The sequence below is a fragment of the Dictyostelium discoideum genome (genome assembly GCF_000004695.1).
Source record: "Dictyostelium discoideum AX4 chromosome 2 chromosome, whole genome shotgun sequence".
NCBI lineage: Eukaryota > Evosea > Eumycetozoa > Dictyosteliales > Dictyosteliaceae > Dictyostelium > Dictyostelium discoideum.
The window spans coordinates 7,573,677-7,588,169 of record NC_007088.5 but is presented as its reverse complement, the minus strand read 5'-3'; the positions used below and the strand labels follow the sequence as shown (position 1 = coordinate 7,588,169).

Sequence of the window (14,493 nt, the reverse complement as noted above, 5' to 3'; positions counted from 1 at the left end):
TTTATTTATTTATTTATTTATTTATTTGTTTTTGATTTAATGAAAAAAAAAAAGAAAGGTTTTCAAACTATTTATATTATTTTTTTTTCATTTTGAAAATATTTTTATTCTTAAAGTTGTGAATCACCATTACATGGGAGTCATTCACAATAATTATTTTACACGAACATTTTATGAATCATTGCTATTTTATAACTTAACTTCCACTGAAAAACATTGTAGGAATAAATGAAAAATAATTGGAAATTAAATGAAATTTTTGAAAAAAATAAAAAAAATAAAAAGGGGTAAAAAATCTGGAAATAAAATTTAAAAAAAAAAAAAAAAAGAGACTAAACACTAAAAATAACTTTTTTTTTTTTTTTTAATTTTTATTTAAATTTTTCTCATCGGATTGAAATACATTAAAATATAAAAAATAATTTTGGTGCATTCTGATTATCCATCATTACCACCACAAAAATTATTAACTTTCAACTGCCTAAAAACATTTTCTGTTCACTAATTGATTAAGTGTTATTTTGGGTCTTTTATATTAATTTTTTAAAAGGTAACTGTTAAATTAAAACGTAATTTTATTTTGATTGTAAAATTAAAATAAATCTAAATATAAAAAAAGTAAATCCTGCATTTTTTAACCTTTTTTTATATTTAAAACACCTTTAATTTTTAATTTAAATGATTTTTGGTGAAACATGTGACCTACCACACCACCCCACCCCCCTAAAAATAAATAAAAAAAATAAAAAAAAATATAAAAAAAATGATATGTTTATACATTTAAGTTAGAAGACCAAATTAACAATAATGAAATTAAAAAAAAAATTGAAAAAAAAAAAAATAAATATAAAACATATAAAATTATAATAAAGAAAAAAAACACTTATTCATTTTTTTAATTTTATTCCTATTTATAAATAAATAAAAATGTTATTAAAAGAAAATCATAAAAAATCAATATTAATACCTATAAAAGATAAAAGTTTTTTCAAAAAAACAAAAGGATTTCCTCAATTTGATTTTATTGAAAACCAAACTAAAATTGGATTATATGAATATTTTACAGATAATTATGATTCACCGAGTGTAATAGTATCAATATCATTAATTACAAATTTTATAAAATTATTTACATTAAATAATGAAAATCTAGATTTTAAAATCGTTAAAAATGTAATTAAATCAATTGATTGGGAAAAAGGATATTTAAATAGTATAAATGCTATTGAAATGGAGGAACTATTAAAAAAAACAAATTTAAATGATGCAATTTTAAATCATCATTTTTCAAATGAAATGTAATAATTAATTTTAATTAGCAATATATATATATATATATTATTTCAAAACTAATAAAGTATATTTTTTTTTTTTTTCCTTTTTTTTTTTTTTTTAGTAATACTTTTTATTTTGGAGATATTGAAAACCCAATTTTAGTTAAATTCATTGAAGAATATTTCCAAGAATGTGGATTTGAAGTTAAAAAATTTCCTTTTAATCATTATATTATTGATATTAATGATATTGACAATAAAACCAAAGTAATTTCTAAATTAAATTCTATAATTTCAGATGATGATAATATTGTTCCTTTATCAAAATCTGATGCATATTATATAGATGACAATTATAGATACAAAACGGAATTTTCAATAAATGAATTACTTTGGGCAATTGAAAATGGTTTAGCTTTTGGTTATAAAATTAATAATAATAACAATAATAAAGTCAATAGAGTTGTTGATGAAAATGATGAAAACAATATTAATAATTATTATAATAATAATAATTTAGTTTGTTGGAATTTTATTAAATCTGATGGAAAATCATCAAATTTATTTACATTACCAGAGTTTAGATGTAAAGGTATTGCATTAAAAGTTAAAGCAAAATTAACATTATCATCAATTGAAAATAATATTATACCACTATGTTCAACAGCACATGACAATACTAAATCAAATTCTCTCATTGAAAAATTAGGTTTTAAATATTCCTATTCTATAGCAGTAATGGTAATATCAAAAAATAAAATTAATTTTTAATTGTGAAAATACATTTAGATAATAATAATAATAATAATAATAATAATAATAATAATAATAATAATAATAATAACAATAATAATAATAATAATAACACACAATATATTCAAAAATAAAATAATAAATACTTTAAATAAAAAAAAAAATATTTAATTTAATATTTCTTTTTCCTTTTTTTTATTTTTTATTGTTTTATTTAATATTTAACATTATAGAGAAGGGAAAATAAAGGTGGTCACTGGTTAATTTATATTAATTTTAATTGTATTTGAATAATGTAATTTCTTATTGATTGTAATTGTTAATAAACCATTTTCAAATTGAGTATTGATTGAATTTAAATCTAATTGATATAAAATTTTTGTTAAATCTAAATATCTTTTAAAATTACCAAATGATCTTTCTGAAATAAACTTTTTATCAGTTGATTTTGTTTTATTTTCGTCTTCTTTGTTCTCTTTAGTGGTGGTGGTGGCTGTAGATACAGTTGTATTATCAGATTTTGATTTTGGTTTAATATCATCTTCAAACTCTTCAATTGATGCTTCATCTTCTTTTCTATCTAATGATGTTGTTGATGATGTTGATTTTTCAATAACTAATTGTTTTTGTTGTTGTTGTTGTTGTTGTTGTTTATTTAAATTCTTTTTCTTTTCACCTTAAATAGTGAGTATTGAATCTTTAATGTCAATTTCAATATGATCTTTTGAAATACCTGCTAACTCTGTTTCAATGATTAGTTTATCATTTGTCATTGTTACATCCATTGATGGTAGTATATCAATTATCGTTTTATTGCTTTTATTGGTTGAGCATTGTCTTTTACAATTTTCAAAATTATTATTATTATTATGAGTATTTAAAATATCAAAGATTGTTGCCATTTTCTGATTAATTTATCAATTTATTAATTTATTTATTTATTTATTTGTTTTTGTTTTAATCAAAAAAAAAAAAAAAACTATTTATGTTATTTTTTTTTTTCATTTTCAATCACCATTACATCGAAGTTATTCACAAAAAATTATTTTACACGAAGATTTAATGAACCATTGTTATTTTATAGCTAAACTTCCACTGGAAAACATTGCGTAAGTAAATGAAAAACAATTGAATAATCACAAACATTTTTTTTTTTTTTTTTTTAGTTAAATTTCAAAACCAACTTGTACTTCAACTTTAGGTTCAAATATAATTTTATTTTTAATAAAAATAAATAAACTTTTTGAAAAATTTTTATTTTTTTTTTTTATTTTTTTTTTTTTTAAAAATTTACTTTAGAATTTTTTATTTTTATATAACCCTTTAATTAATATTGTTCCTATTGTTGTAAATAATTCAATTATTGAAAATTTTATTATAGGGAAATTGCCCATAACAATAATATTAACAAATGATAATATTTATTAAGATTTAGAAGGATTTTTTTATTTTGTCTTTACGCTGGGACCAAAGCAGTAGGGCGTGACCGATAAGGGATCCACTGTTAGTGCTTTTTGCAAACTATTCCACAACGCAGTCCGAAACAATTCGGCCTGCAATTTTTAATTCTATCCTAATTGGATAAACTTTTAATAATTAAAGAAAAAAATAAATAAAATAAAATAAAATAAAATTAAATAAAGATTTAAAATTTAAAATCACAATGTGTACACTTTTTGTTTTTTTATTTATTTTTAATTATTTATGCAAGATGTTTATGCAATTATGTAAGAAAATTCAACTGATGAACAATATAATGTATGATTTGTAATTTAAATTGAAATTAAAAAAATAAAAAAAATATATCTAAAATAATATTAATTTATCATAATTAAAACAAAAACACTTTGTCATTTTTTTAAAAACACTTTTTCATTATTTTAATTAATTAATTAATTTTTTTTTTTCTTATTTGTTCTATTTTATATCTGTTTTTTTTATATTTTTTTTTTATTTTTTTTTTTTTTTTTATTTTTTTTTTTATCTCCATAAAAATGTTTAAAAAAGAAAATTATCAATTCGGTTTCAATCATTGGTGGTAATTTATAAATAATTCTTTTATTAGTTTTATTAATTATTAGTATTTTTCGTGTTTTATTATTAATAAAATTTAATAATATTTAATGTTTTTAAATTAATTTTTTTTATATTAATTTAAAAAACATTGGTTATCATTTAAATTTAAGGTTGATTTTTTATAGAGTAATTTATTAAAAAAAAATATTATTTTCATTTTTAATTTTATCCCTATTAATTAACAAATAAATAAAAATAAATTAATAAATAAATAAATAAATAAATAAATAAAATAAATATGTTATTAAAAGAAAATAATAAAAAATCAATATTAATACATATAAAAGATAAAAGTTTTTTCAAAAAAACAAAAGGATTTCCTCAATTTGATTTTATTGAAAATCAAATTAAAATTGGATTATATGAATTTTTTACAGATAATTATGATTCACCGAGTGTAATAGTATCAATATCATTAATTACAAATTTTATAAAATTATTTACATTAAATAATGAAAATTTAGATTTTGAAATCGTTAAAAATGTAATTAAATCAATTGATTGGAAAGAAGGATATTTCAATAGTTTTAATGCTATTGAAATGGAGGAACTATTAAAAAAAACAAATTTAAATGATGCAATTTTAAATCATCATTTTTCAAATGAAATGTAATAATTAATTTTTATACATATTATTTCAAAACTAATAATTTCTTTTTTCCTTTTTTAATTTATTTATTTAGTAATACTTTTTATTTTGGAGATATTGAAAATCCAATTTTAGTTAAATTCATTGAAAAATATTTCCAAGAATGTGGATTTGAAGTTAAAACATTTCCTTTTAATCATTATATTATTGATATCAATAATATAGATAATAAAATCAAAATAATTTCTAAATTAAATTCAATAATTTCAAATGATAATAATATTGTTCCTTTATCAAAATCTGATGCATATTTTATAAATGACAATTATAAATATAAAACGGAATTTTCAATAAATGAAATATTTTGGGCAATTGAAAATGGTTTAGCATTTGGTTATAAAATTAATAATTATAATAATAATAATAATTATAATAATAAAAATAAAAATAATAATAAAGTCAATATAGTTTTTGATGAAAATGATGAAAAAGAAAAGAAAGTTAAAAATAGTAATGATTTAGTTTGTTGGAATTTTATTAAATCTGATGGAAAATCATCAAATTTATACACGTTACCAGAATTTAGATGTAAAGGTGTTGCATTAAAAGTAAAAGCAAAATTAACATTATCATCAATTGAAAATAATATTATACCATTATGTTCAACATCACATGATAATATAAATTCAATTTCTCTTATTGAAAAATTAGGTTTTAAATATTCCTATTCTATGGCAGTAATGGTAATATCAAAAAATAAAATTAATTTTGAATAATAATATTAAATAAATAAAACAATAAAAAAAAGGAAAAAAGAAATGTTAAATTAAATGCTTTTTTTTTTATTTTAAAGTATTTACAAAAAAGTATTTATTATTTTTTATTAAATATATTATTATTTATTATGTACATGTATTTTCAGAATTGTAAAGAATAGGAAAATAAAGGTGACCACTGGTTAATTTATATTAATTTTAATTGTATTTGAGTAATGTAATTTCTTATTGATTGTAATTGTTAATAAACCATTTTCAAATTGAGTATTGATTGAATTTAAATCTAATTGATATAAAACTTTTGTTAAATCTAAATATCTTTTAAAATTACCAAATGATCTTTCTGAAATAAACTTTTTATCACTTGATTTTGTTTTATTTTCATCATCTTTGTTCTCTTTAGTGGTGGTGGTTGTAGTACTGGTGGCTGATTTTGGTTTAATGTCATCTTCAAACTCTTCAATTGATGGTTCATCTTCTTTGCTATCTAATGTTGATGGTGATGTTGATGATTTTTCACTAACTAATTGTTGTTGTTGTTTATTTAAATTCTTTTTCTTTTCACCTTGAATAGTGAGTATTGAATCTTTAATGTCAATTTCAATATCATCTTTTGAAATACCTGCTAACTCTGTTTCAATGATTAGTTTATCATTTGTCATTGTTACATCCATTGATGGTATTATATCAATAATTGTTTTATTGCTTTTATTAATTGGACATTGTCTTTTACAATTTTTAAAATTATTATTATTAAGAGTATTTAAAATATCAAAGATTGTTGCCATTTTTAAAATTTTTTTTTTTTTATTTATTTAATAATAATTAATTTTATTTTTTGTTTACTTTTTTATTTGTTTTTGTTTTTGTTTTTGTTTTTGTTTTTGTTTTTGTTTTTGTTTTAAAAAAAGAAAGATTTTTAAACTATTTATATTATTTTTTTTTCATTTTGAAAATATTTTTATTCCTAAAATTGTGAATCACCATTACATGGAAGTCATTCGCAAAAAATTATTTTACACGAACATTTTATGAATAATTATTATTTTATAACTTAACTTCCACTGAAAAACATTGTGAAAATAAATGAAAAATAATTGAAAAATAAATGAAATTTTTTAAAAAAAAAAAAAAAATTAAATAGGAAAATGGGTTATGTAAAACTTGAATACCTCATAATGGGAATATAAACTTTTCTTATAACTTTAAAACTTGAATCCCTCATAATGGGAATATGAACTTTTTTTATAACTCTTCAATAATTTTTTATGATAAAAAAAAAGTGATACATCCTTGATAAATATTTAATTTGACACTTTAAAATTTTTTTTTTTTTTTTTTTTAAAAAAAAAAGATTTAATTTTATTTATTTTTAATATGAATTTAGTATATAAACATAGAACGCTCCAGATTACACAAGGTCTTATAAAATATAAAAAAATTGAATTTAATCATTCTGTTTTTTTTTTTTTTTTTTTTTTTTTAAGTTAGAATCATTCATTTTTTATAATTATTTTTTTTATTTTGAAGAATAATTAAAGGGAATACATTTTATATTAAAAAATAGATTTAAAAAAAAAATAGTTTAATAAAATTTTTAGAAAACAATTTAAAAATAATTATAACAAATATGTATTTAAATAAATTGAACAGTATTTACTGTTTTCATGAAATTAAAAAAGAAATTATAGAACACACTTTTACTTTTTTTTTTTTTTTAATTTTTTTTTTTTTATTTGTTTATTTTTTTTTTTAATTTATTTTTTATTTTTTTTTTTTTGGTGTTATTATTTAGTGGGTTTTTGAGCTTATAAATAAATAAATATGTTAGTAAAAGAAAATAATAAAAAATCAATATTAATACATATAAAAGACAAAAGTTTTTTCAAAAAAACAAAAGGATTTCCTCAATTTGATATTATTTGAAAACCAAATTAAAATTGGATTATATGAATTTTTTACAGATAATTATGATTCACCAAGTGTAATAGTATCAATATCATTAATTACAAATTTTATAAAATTATTTACATTAAATAATGAAAATTTAGATTTTGAAATCGTTAAAAATGTAATTAAATCAATTGATTGGAAAAAATGATATTTCAATAGTATGAATTCTATTGAAATGGATGAACTATTAAAAAAGACAAATCAAATAAATGCGATTTTAAATCATCATTTTTCAAATGAAATGTAATTATTATTAACACAAAATAGATAACTATTGTATTTTTATATTTATTAATTCTATGAATTATTTTTTTTTTTTTTTAGAGACACTTTTTATTTTGGAGATATTGAAAACCCAATATTAGTAAAATTCATTGAAGAATATTTCCATGAATGTGGGTTTGAAATAAAAACAGTTCCTTTTTATAATCATTTTATTATTGATATTAATGATATAGATAATAAAATCAAAATAATTTCTAAATTAAATTCAATAATTTCAAATGATGATAATATTGTTCCTTTATCAAAATCAGATGCATATTTTATAAATGACAATTATAAATATAAAACAGAATTTTCAATAAATGAAATATTTTGGGCAATTGAAAATGGTTTAGCATTTGGTTATAAAATTAATAATGATAATAATAATAATAATAAAAATAATAATGGAGTCAATATAGTTGTTGACGAAAATGAAGAAAAGAAAATTAATAATAGTAATAATTTAGTTTGCTGGAATTATATTAAATCTGATGGAAAATCATCAAATTTACACACATTACCAGAGTTTAGATGTAAAGGTATTATTAAAAGTTAAAGCAAAATTAACATTATCATCAATTGAAAATAATATTATACCTTTATGTTCGGTAGCATATGATAATACACCATCAAATTCTCTTATTGAAAAATTAGGTTTTAAATATTCCTATTCTGTAACAACAATGATTATTTCAAAAAATAAAATTAACTTTATATATTAAATATAAAATAAAACAAAAAAAAAAAAAAAAATTAAAAATAAAAATAAAATTAAATATTTTTTTTTTTTTTTATTAAAAGAATTTACAAAGAAGTATTTATTATTTTTTTTTTTTTTTTTTTTTTTTATTATTATTTATTATTATTTATTATTTATTATGTACATGTATTTTCGCAATTATAAAGAAGGCGACCACTGGTTAATTTATATTAATTTTAATTGGATTTGGATAATGTAATTTCTTATTGATTGTAATTGTTAATAAACCATTTTCAAATTGAGTATTGATTGAATTTAAATCTAATTGATATAAAACTTTTGTTAAATCTAAATATCTTTTAAAATTACCAAATGATCTTTCTGAAATAAACTTTTTATCAGTTGGTTTTGTTTTATTTTCATCTTCTTTATTCTCTTTAGTGGCGGTGGTGGTAGTAGATACAGTTGTAGTACTGGTGGTTGATTTTGGTTTAATATCATCTTCAAACTCTTCAATTGATGGTTCATCTTCTTTGCTATCTAATGTTGATGATGATGGTGATGTTGATGATTTTTCAATAACTAATTGTTGTTGTTGTTTATTTAAATTCTTTTTCTTTTCACCTTGAATAGTGAGTATTGAATCTTTAATGTCAATTTCAATATGATCTTTTGAAATACCTGCTAACTCTGTTTCAATGATTAGTTTATCATTTGTCATTGTTACATCCATTGGTGGTAGTATATCAATAATTGTCTTATTGCTTTTATTGGTTGAGCATTGTCTTTTACAATTTTCAAAATTATTATTATTATTATTATTAAGAGTATTTAAAATATCAAAGATTGTTGCCATTTTTAAAAGTTTTTTTTTTATATATTTATTTAATAATAATTAATTTAGTTACTATTTAATTTATTTATTTATTTACTTATTTATTTATTTAATTTTTATTTGTTTTTGTTTTTGTTTTAATGAAGAAAAAAGAAAGATTTTTAAACTATTTATATTATTTTTTTTTTTTTCATTTTGAAAATATTTTTATTCTTAAAGTTATGAATCACCATTACATGGAAGTTATTCTCAAAATTTATTTTACACAAACATTTTATGAATCATTGTCATTTTATAACTTAACTTCCACTGAAAAACATTGTGAAAGTAAATGAAAAACAATTAGAAAATAAATGAAAATTTAATGAAATTTTTAAAAAAAATAAAAAAAAAAAAAAAATGAAATAAAAAAAGGAAAATAAGGTTGTAAAACTTGAATATCTCATGATAATGGGAATATAAACTTTTTTTATTACTCTGACCAATAATTTTTTATGGATAAAAAACAATTGGATTGTCCTTAATAATTACTTAAAAAATTTTTTTTTTTTTTTTTTTTTTTTTTTTTTAAAGAAATATTTAATTTTATTTATTTTTATTATGAATTTAGTTAATTACAATAGAACACTCAAAAATACACAAAATCATATAAAATATAAAATTTTTAGAAAATAATAATAATATAATAATAATTTTTTTAATTAAACAGAAGCGGTCATGTCCGCATCCACCTACTTTTCTCAACATAATTTTTGTTGTGTTTGAAGTGTAATATAATTTTTAGAAAACAATTAAAAAAATAATTATAACAAACATGTATTTAAATAAATTGAATAGTAATAACTGTTTATCATGAAATTAAAAAAGAAATTATTCAACACACTTTTACTTTTTTTTTTTTTTAAATTTTTTTTTTTTTTTTTAATTTATTTGTTTTTTTTTTTTATTTGTTTATTTTTTTTTTAAATTTGTTTTTTTTTTTTTTTTTTTTTTTATTATTATTATTTAGAGGGTTTATGTAGTTTTTAAAAAATAAATAAAAATGTTAATAAAAGAAAATAATAAAAAATCAATACTAATACACATAAAAGACAAAAGTTTTTTCAAAAAAACAAAAGGATTTCCTCAATTTGATTTTATTGAAAACCAAACTAAAATTGGATTATATGAATATTTTACAGATAATTATGATTCACCGAGTGTAATAGTATCAATATCATTAATTACAAATTTTATAAAATTATTTACATTAAATAATGAAAATTTAGATTTTGAAATCGTTAAAAATGTAATTAAATCAATTGATTGGGAAAAAGGATATTTCAATAGTATAAATGCTATTGAAATGGAGGAACTATTAAAAAAAACAAATTTAAATGATGCAATTTTAAATCATCATTTTTCAAATGAAATGTAATAATTATTAACAATATATGTATATTATTTCTAAAAATAGATAACTATTGTATTTTTATATTTATTAATTCTCTTAATTTTTTTTTTTTTTTTTTTTTTTTTTTTTATAGTAATACTTTTTATTTTGGAGATATTGAAAATCCAATTTTAGTTAAATTCATTGAAGAATTTTTCCAAGAATGTGGATTTAAAATTAAAACAGTTCCTTTTTATAATCATTTTATTATAGATATTAATGATATGGAAAATAAAATCAAAATAATTTCTAAATTAAATTCAATAATTTCAAATGATAATAATATTGTTCCTTTATCAAAATCAGATGCATATTTTATAAATGACAATTATAGATATAAAACGGAATTTTCAATAAATGAAATATTTTGGGCAATTGAAAATGGTTTAGCATTTGGTTATAAAACTACTAGTAATAATAAAGTCAATATAATAGTTGATGAAAATGACGAAAAGAAAATTAATAATAGTAATAATTTAGTTTGTTGGAATTATATTAAATCTGATGGAAAATCATCAAATTTATACACATTGCCAGAATTTAGATGTAAAGGTATTGCATTAAAAGTTAAAGCAAAATTAACATTATCATCAATTGAAAATAATATTATACCTTTATGTTCAACTGTGTATGATAATACAATATCAAATTCTCTCGTTGAAAAATTAGGTTTTAAATATTCCTATTCTGTAACAACTATGATTATTTCAAAAAATAAAAATTAACTTTATATATTAAATATTAAATAAAACAAAAAAAAAAAAAAAAATAAATAAATAAAAAAAAAAAAAAAAAAATTAAAATTAAATATTTTAAACAATTTACAAAAAAAGTATTTATTTTATTATTATTATTATTATTTATTACTATTTATTATTTATTATGTACATGTATTTTCAGAATTATAAAGAAGGTGACCACTGGTTAATTTATATTAATTTTAATTGTATTTGAGTAATGTAATTTCTTATTGATTGTAATTGTTAATAAACCATTTTCAAATTGAGTATTGATTGAATTTAAATCTAATTGATATAAAACTTTTGTTAAATCTAAATATCTTTTAAAATTACCAAATGATCTTTCTGAAATAAACTTTTTATCACTTGATTTTGTTTTATTTTCATCTTCTTTATTCTCTTTTGTGGTGGTGGCTGTAGATACAGTTGTAGTACTGGTGGTTGATTTTGGCTTAATATCATCTTCAAACTCTTCAATTGATGGTCCGTTTTCTTTGCTATCTAATGTTGATGATGATGGTGATGTTGATGATTTTTCAATAACTAATTGTTGTTGTTGTTTATTTAAATTCTTTTTCTTTTCACCTTGAATGGTGAGTATTGAATCTTTAATGTCAATTTCAATTTGATCTTTTGAAATACCTGCTAACTCTGTTTCAATGATTAGTTTATCATTTGTCATTGTTACATCCATTGGTGGTAGTATATCAATAATTGTTTTATTGCTTTTATTGGTTGAACATTGTCTTTTACAATTTTCAAAATTATTATTATTAAGAGTATTTAAAATATCAAAGATTGTTGCCATTTTTAAAAGTTTTTTTTTTTATATTTATTTATTTATTTATTTAATTTTTATTTGTTTTTGTTTTATTTGTTTTTGTTTTAATGAAGAAAAAAAGAAAGGTTTTTAAACTATTTATATTATTTTTTTTTTTTCATTTTGAAAAATATTTTTATTCTTAAAGTTATGAATCACCATTACATGGAAGTTATTCTCAAAAAATTATTTTACACGAACATTTTATGAATCATTGTTATTTTATAACTTAACTTCCACTGAAAAACATTGTGAAAGTAAAAGAAAAACAATTAGAAAATAAATGAAAATTTAATGAAAATTTTAAAAAAAAAAAAAAATTAAAAAAAAAAAAAAAAAAAAAAAAAAAAAAAAAATTGAAATAAAAAAAGAAAATTAAGTTAGGTTTTAAAACTTGAATACCTCATAATGGTGGGAATATAAACTTTTTATTATTCTGACCAATAATTTTTTATGGATAAAAAACAATTGGAATGTCCTTAATAAATTCTTTTTTTTTTTTTTTTTTTTTTTTTTTATTTCAAACAATTATTTATTTTTATTTATTTTTATTATGAATTTAGTATATAACAATAGAACACTCAAAAATACACAAAATGATATAAAATATAAAAAAATGAATGTGATAATTCTGTTTTCTGAATTTTTTTTTTTTTTTTTTTTACCAAAATTTTATTTTTAGAATTTAATTATTTATAATCATTTTTAATAATTTTTTTTTTTTTTATTTTAAAGAACAAGAGGGATAATATTTCATATAAAAAATAGATTTTAAAAAAAATAAAAATAAAATAAAATAAAATAAATAAATTTAAATGAGGTGATTATAAATCATCATTTTTTAAATGAAATGTAATAATTAATTATTTAAAAATATATATATTATTTCTTAAAATTGATAATATTAATTAATTAATTACAAAATAATTTCTAAATTAAATTCAATAATATCAAATGATGATAATATTGTTCCTTTATCAAAATCTGATGCATATTTAATAGATATAAATAGAATTTTCGATAAATGAAATATTTTGGGCAATGATAGTATCAAAAAATACAATTAATATTAAAAATTAAATATTAAATAAAAAAAAAAAAGAAAAAGAAGAAGAAAAATTAAATTAAATGTTTTTTTATTTTTTTTTATTTTATTAATTTTATTATTAAAATATTATTATTACTATTACTATTATGTACATGTACTTTCAGAATTATAAAGAAGGGAAAATAAAAGTGGAGTTAATTTATATTAATTTTAATTGTATTTGAATAATGTAATTTCTTATTGATTGTAATTGTTAATAAACCATTTTCAAATTGAGTATTGATTGAATTTAAATCTAATTGATATAAAATTTTTGTTAAATCTAAATATCTTTTAAAATTACCAAATGATCTTTCTGAAATAAACTTTTTATCAGTTGATTTTGTTTTATTTTCATCTTCTTTGTTCTCTTTAGTGGTGGCGGTGGTTGTAGTAGATACAGTTGTATTGTCAGATTTTGATTTTGGTTTAATATCATCTTCAAACTCTTCAATCGATGGCTCATCTTCTTTGCTATCTAATGTTGATGATGATGTTGATTTTTCAATAACTAATTGTTGTTGTTGTTTATTTAAATTCTTTTTCTTTTCACCTTGAATAGTGAGTATTGAATCTTTAATATCAATTTCAATATGATCTTTTGAAATACCTGCTAACTCTGTTTCAATGATTAATTTATCATTTGTCATTGTTACATCCATTGGTGGTAGTTTATCAATAATCGTTTTATTGCTTTTATTAATTGGACATTGTCTTTTACAATTTTCAAAATTATTATTATTATTATTATTATTAAGAGTATTTAAAATATCAAAGATTGTTGCCATTTTTAATTTTTTATTTTTTTATTTTTTTATTTTTTTATATATTTGTTTGATTTTTTATTTGTTTATTTATTTATTATTTATTTAATTTAATTTTTATTTTTGTTTTTGTTTTAATGAAAAAAAAAAAAAGTTTTTTAAACTATTTATTTTTTTTTTTTTTTTTTTTTTTACTCCTTAAAGTTATGAATCCCCATGACAAGGAAATTACATGAAAAATTTTTTTACACGAAGATTTTATGAATCATTGTTATTTTATAACTTAACTTCCACTGAACAACTTTGTGAAAATAAATGAAAAACAATTGAAATATAAATGAAAATTTAATTTTAAAAAAAAAAAAAAAAAAAAAAAAAAAAAAAAAAAAGAAAGTTGGATTGGTGATTCTAATTTTTTATGAGGGCA

General features: G+C 17.6%; 9 protein-coding genes and 1 non-coding gene across 10 annotated transcripts; 5 read left to right on the top strand and 5 right to left on the bottom strand.

Moving 5' to 3' along the window:
- Positions 1 to 927: 927 nt before the first annotated feature.
- DDB_G0276957 (hypothetical protein) lies at positions 928 to 2,045 on the top strand (the record flags this gene model as incomplete). The annotated part of the gene is made up of 2 exons (XM_637896.1): positions 928 to 1,298; positions 1,397 to 2,045. 2 exons carry the CDS (start codon positions 928 to 930, stop codon positions 2,043 to 2,045), a joined length of 1,020 nt encoding a protein of 339 aa, XP_642988.1.
- A 659-nt stretch (positions 2,046 to 2,704) lies between these two features.
- On the bottom strand, positions 2,705 to 2,929 carry hspG10 (HSP20-like chaperone domain-containing protein; the record flags this gene model as incomplete). Its single annotated transcript, XM_637895.1, has 1 exon — positions 2,705 to 2,929. The coding sequence occupies one exon, from the start codon at positions 2,927 to 2,929 to the stop codon at positions 2,705 to 2,707; it is 225 nt and encodes a 74-aa protein (XP_642987.1).
- A 550-nt stretch (positions 2,930 to 3,479) lies between these two features.
- On the top strand, positions 3,480 to 3,601 carry rnu4c. Its single transcript has one exon. It is a non-coding gene (small nuclear RNA).
- Positions 3,602 to 4,341: 740 nt separating this feature from the next.
- On the top strand, positions 4,342 to 5,468 carry DDB_G0276955 (hypothetical protein; the record flags this gene model as incomplete). The annotated part of the gene is made up of 2 exons (XM_637894.1): positions 4,342 to 4,712; positions 4,787 to 5,468. The coding sequence occupies 2 exons, from the start codon at positions 4,342 to 4,344 to the stop codon at positions 5,466 to 5,468; spliced, it is 1,053 nt and encodes a 350-aa protein (XP_642986.1).
- A 182-nt stretch (positions 5,469 to 5,650) lies between these two features.
- On the bottom strand, positions 5,651 to 6,256 carry hspG9 (heat shock protein Hsp20 domain-containing protein; the record flags this gene model as incomplete). Its single annotated transcript, XM_637893.1, has 1 exon — positions 5,651 to 6,256. One exon carries the CDS (start codon positions 6,254 to 6,256, stop codon positions 5,651 to 5,653), a length of 606 nt encoding a protein of 201 aa, XP_642985.1.
- A 1,340-nt stretch (positions 6,257 to 7,596) lies between these two features.
- DDB_G0277121 (hypothetical protein) lies at positions 7,597 to 8,410 on the top strand (the record flags this gene model as incomplete). The annotated part of the gene is made up of 3 exons (XM_637892.1): positions 7,597 to 7,664; positions 7,746 to 8,154; positions 8,213 to 8,410. 3 exons carry the CDS (start codon positions 7,597 to 7,599, stop codon positions 8,408 to 8,410), a joined length of 675 nt encoding a protein of 224 aa, XP_642984.1.
- A 198-nt stretch (positions 8,411 to 8,608) lies between these two features.
- hspG8 (heat shock protein Hsp20 domain-containing protein) lies at positions 8,609 to 9,244 on the bottom strand (the record flags this gene model as incomplete). The annotated part of the gene is made up of 1 exon (XM_637891.1): positions 8,609 to 9,244. The coding sequence occupies one exon, from the start codon at positions 9,242 to 9,244 to the stop codon at positions 8,609 to 8,611; it is 636 nt and encodes a 211-aa protein (XP_642983.1).
- Positions 9,245 to 10,265: 1,021 nt separating this feature from the next.
- Positions 10,266 to 11,380, top strand: DDB_G0277117 (hypothetical protein; the record flags this gene model as incomplete). The annotated part of the gene is made up of 2 exons (XM_637890.2): positions 10,266 to 10,636; positions 10,750 to 11,380. 2 exons carry the CDS (start codon positions 10,266 to 10,268, stop codon positions 11,378 to 11,380), a joined length of 1,002 nt encoding a protein of 333 aa, XP_642982.2.
- Positions 11,381 to 11,579: 199 nt separating this feature from the next.
- hspG7 (heat shock protein Hsp20 domain-containing protein) lies at positions 11,580 to 12,203 on the bottom strand (the record flags this gene model as incomplete). Its single annotated transcript, XM_637889.1, has 1 exon — positions 11,580 to 12,203. The coding sequence occupies one exon, from the start codon at positions 12,201 to 12,203 to the stop codon at positions 11,580 to 11,582; it is 624 nt and encodes a 207-aa protein (XP_642981.1).
- Positions 12,204 to 13,457: 1,254 nt separating this feature from the next.
- Positions 13,458 to 14,090, bottom strand: hspG6 (heat shock protein Hsp20 domain-containing protein; the record flags this gene model as incomplete). Its single annotated transcript, XM_637888.1, has 1 exon — positions 13,458 to 14,090. One exon carries the CDS (start codon positions 14,088 to 14,090, stop codon positions 13,458 to 13,460), a length of 633 nt encoding a protein of 210 aa, XP_642980.1.
- Positions 14,091 to 14,493: the final 403 nt, after the last annotated feature.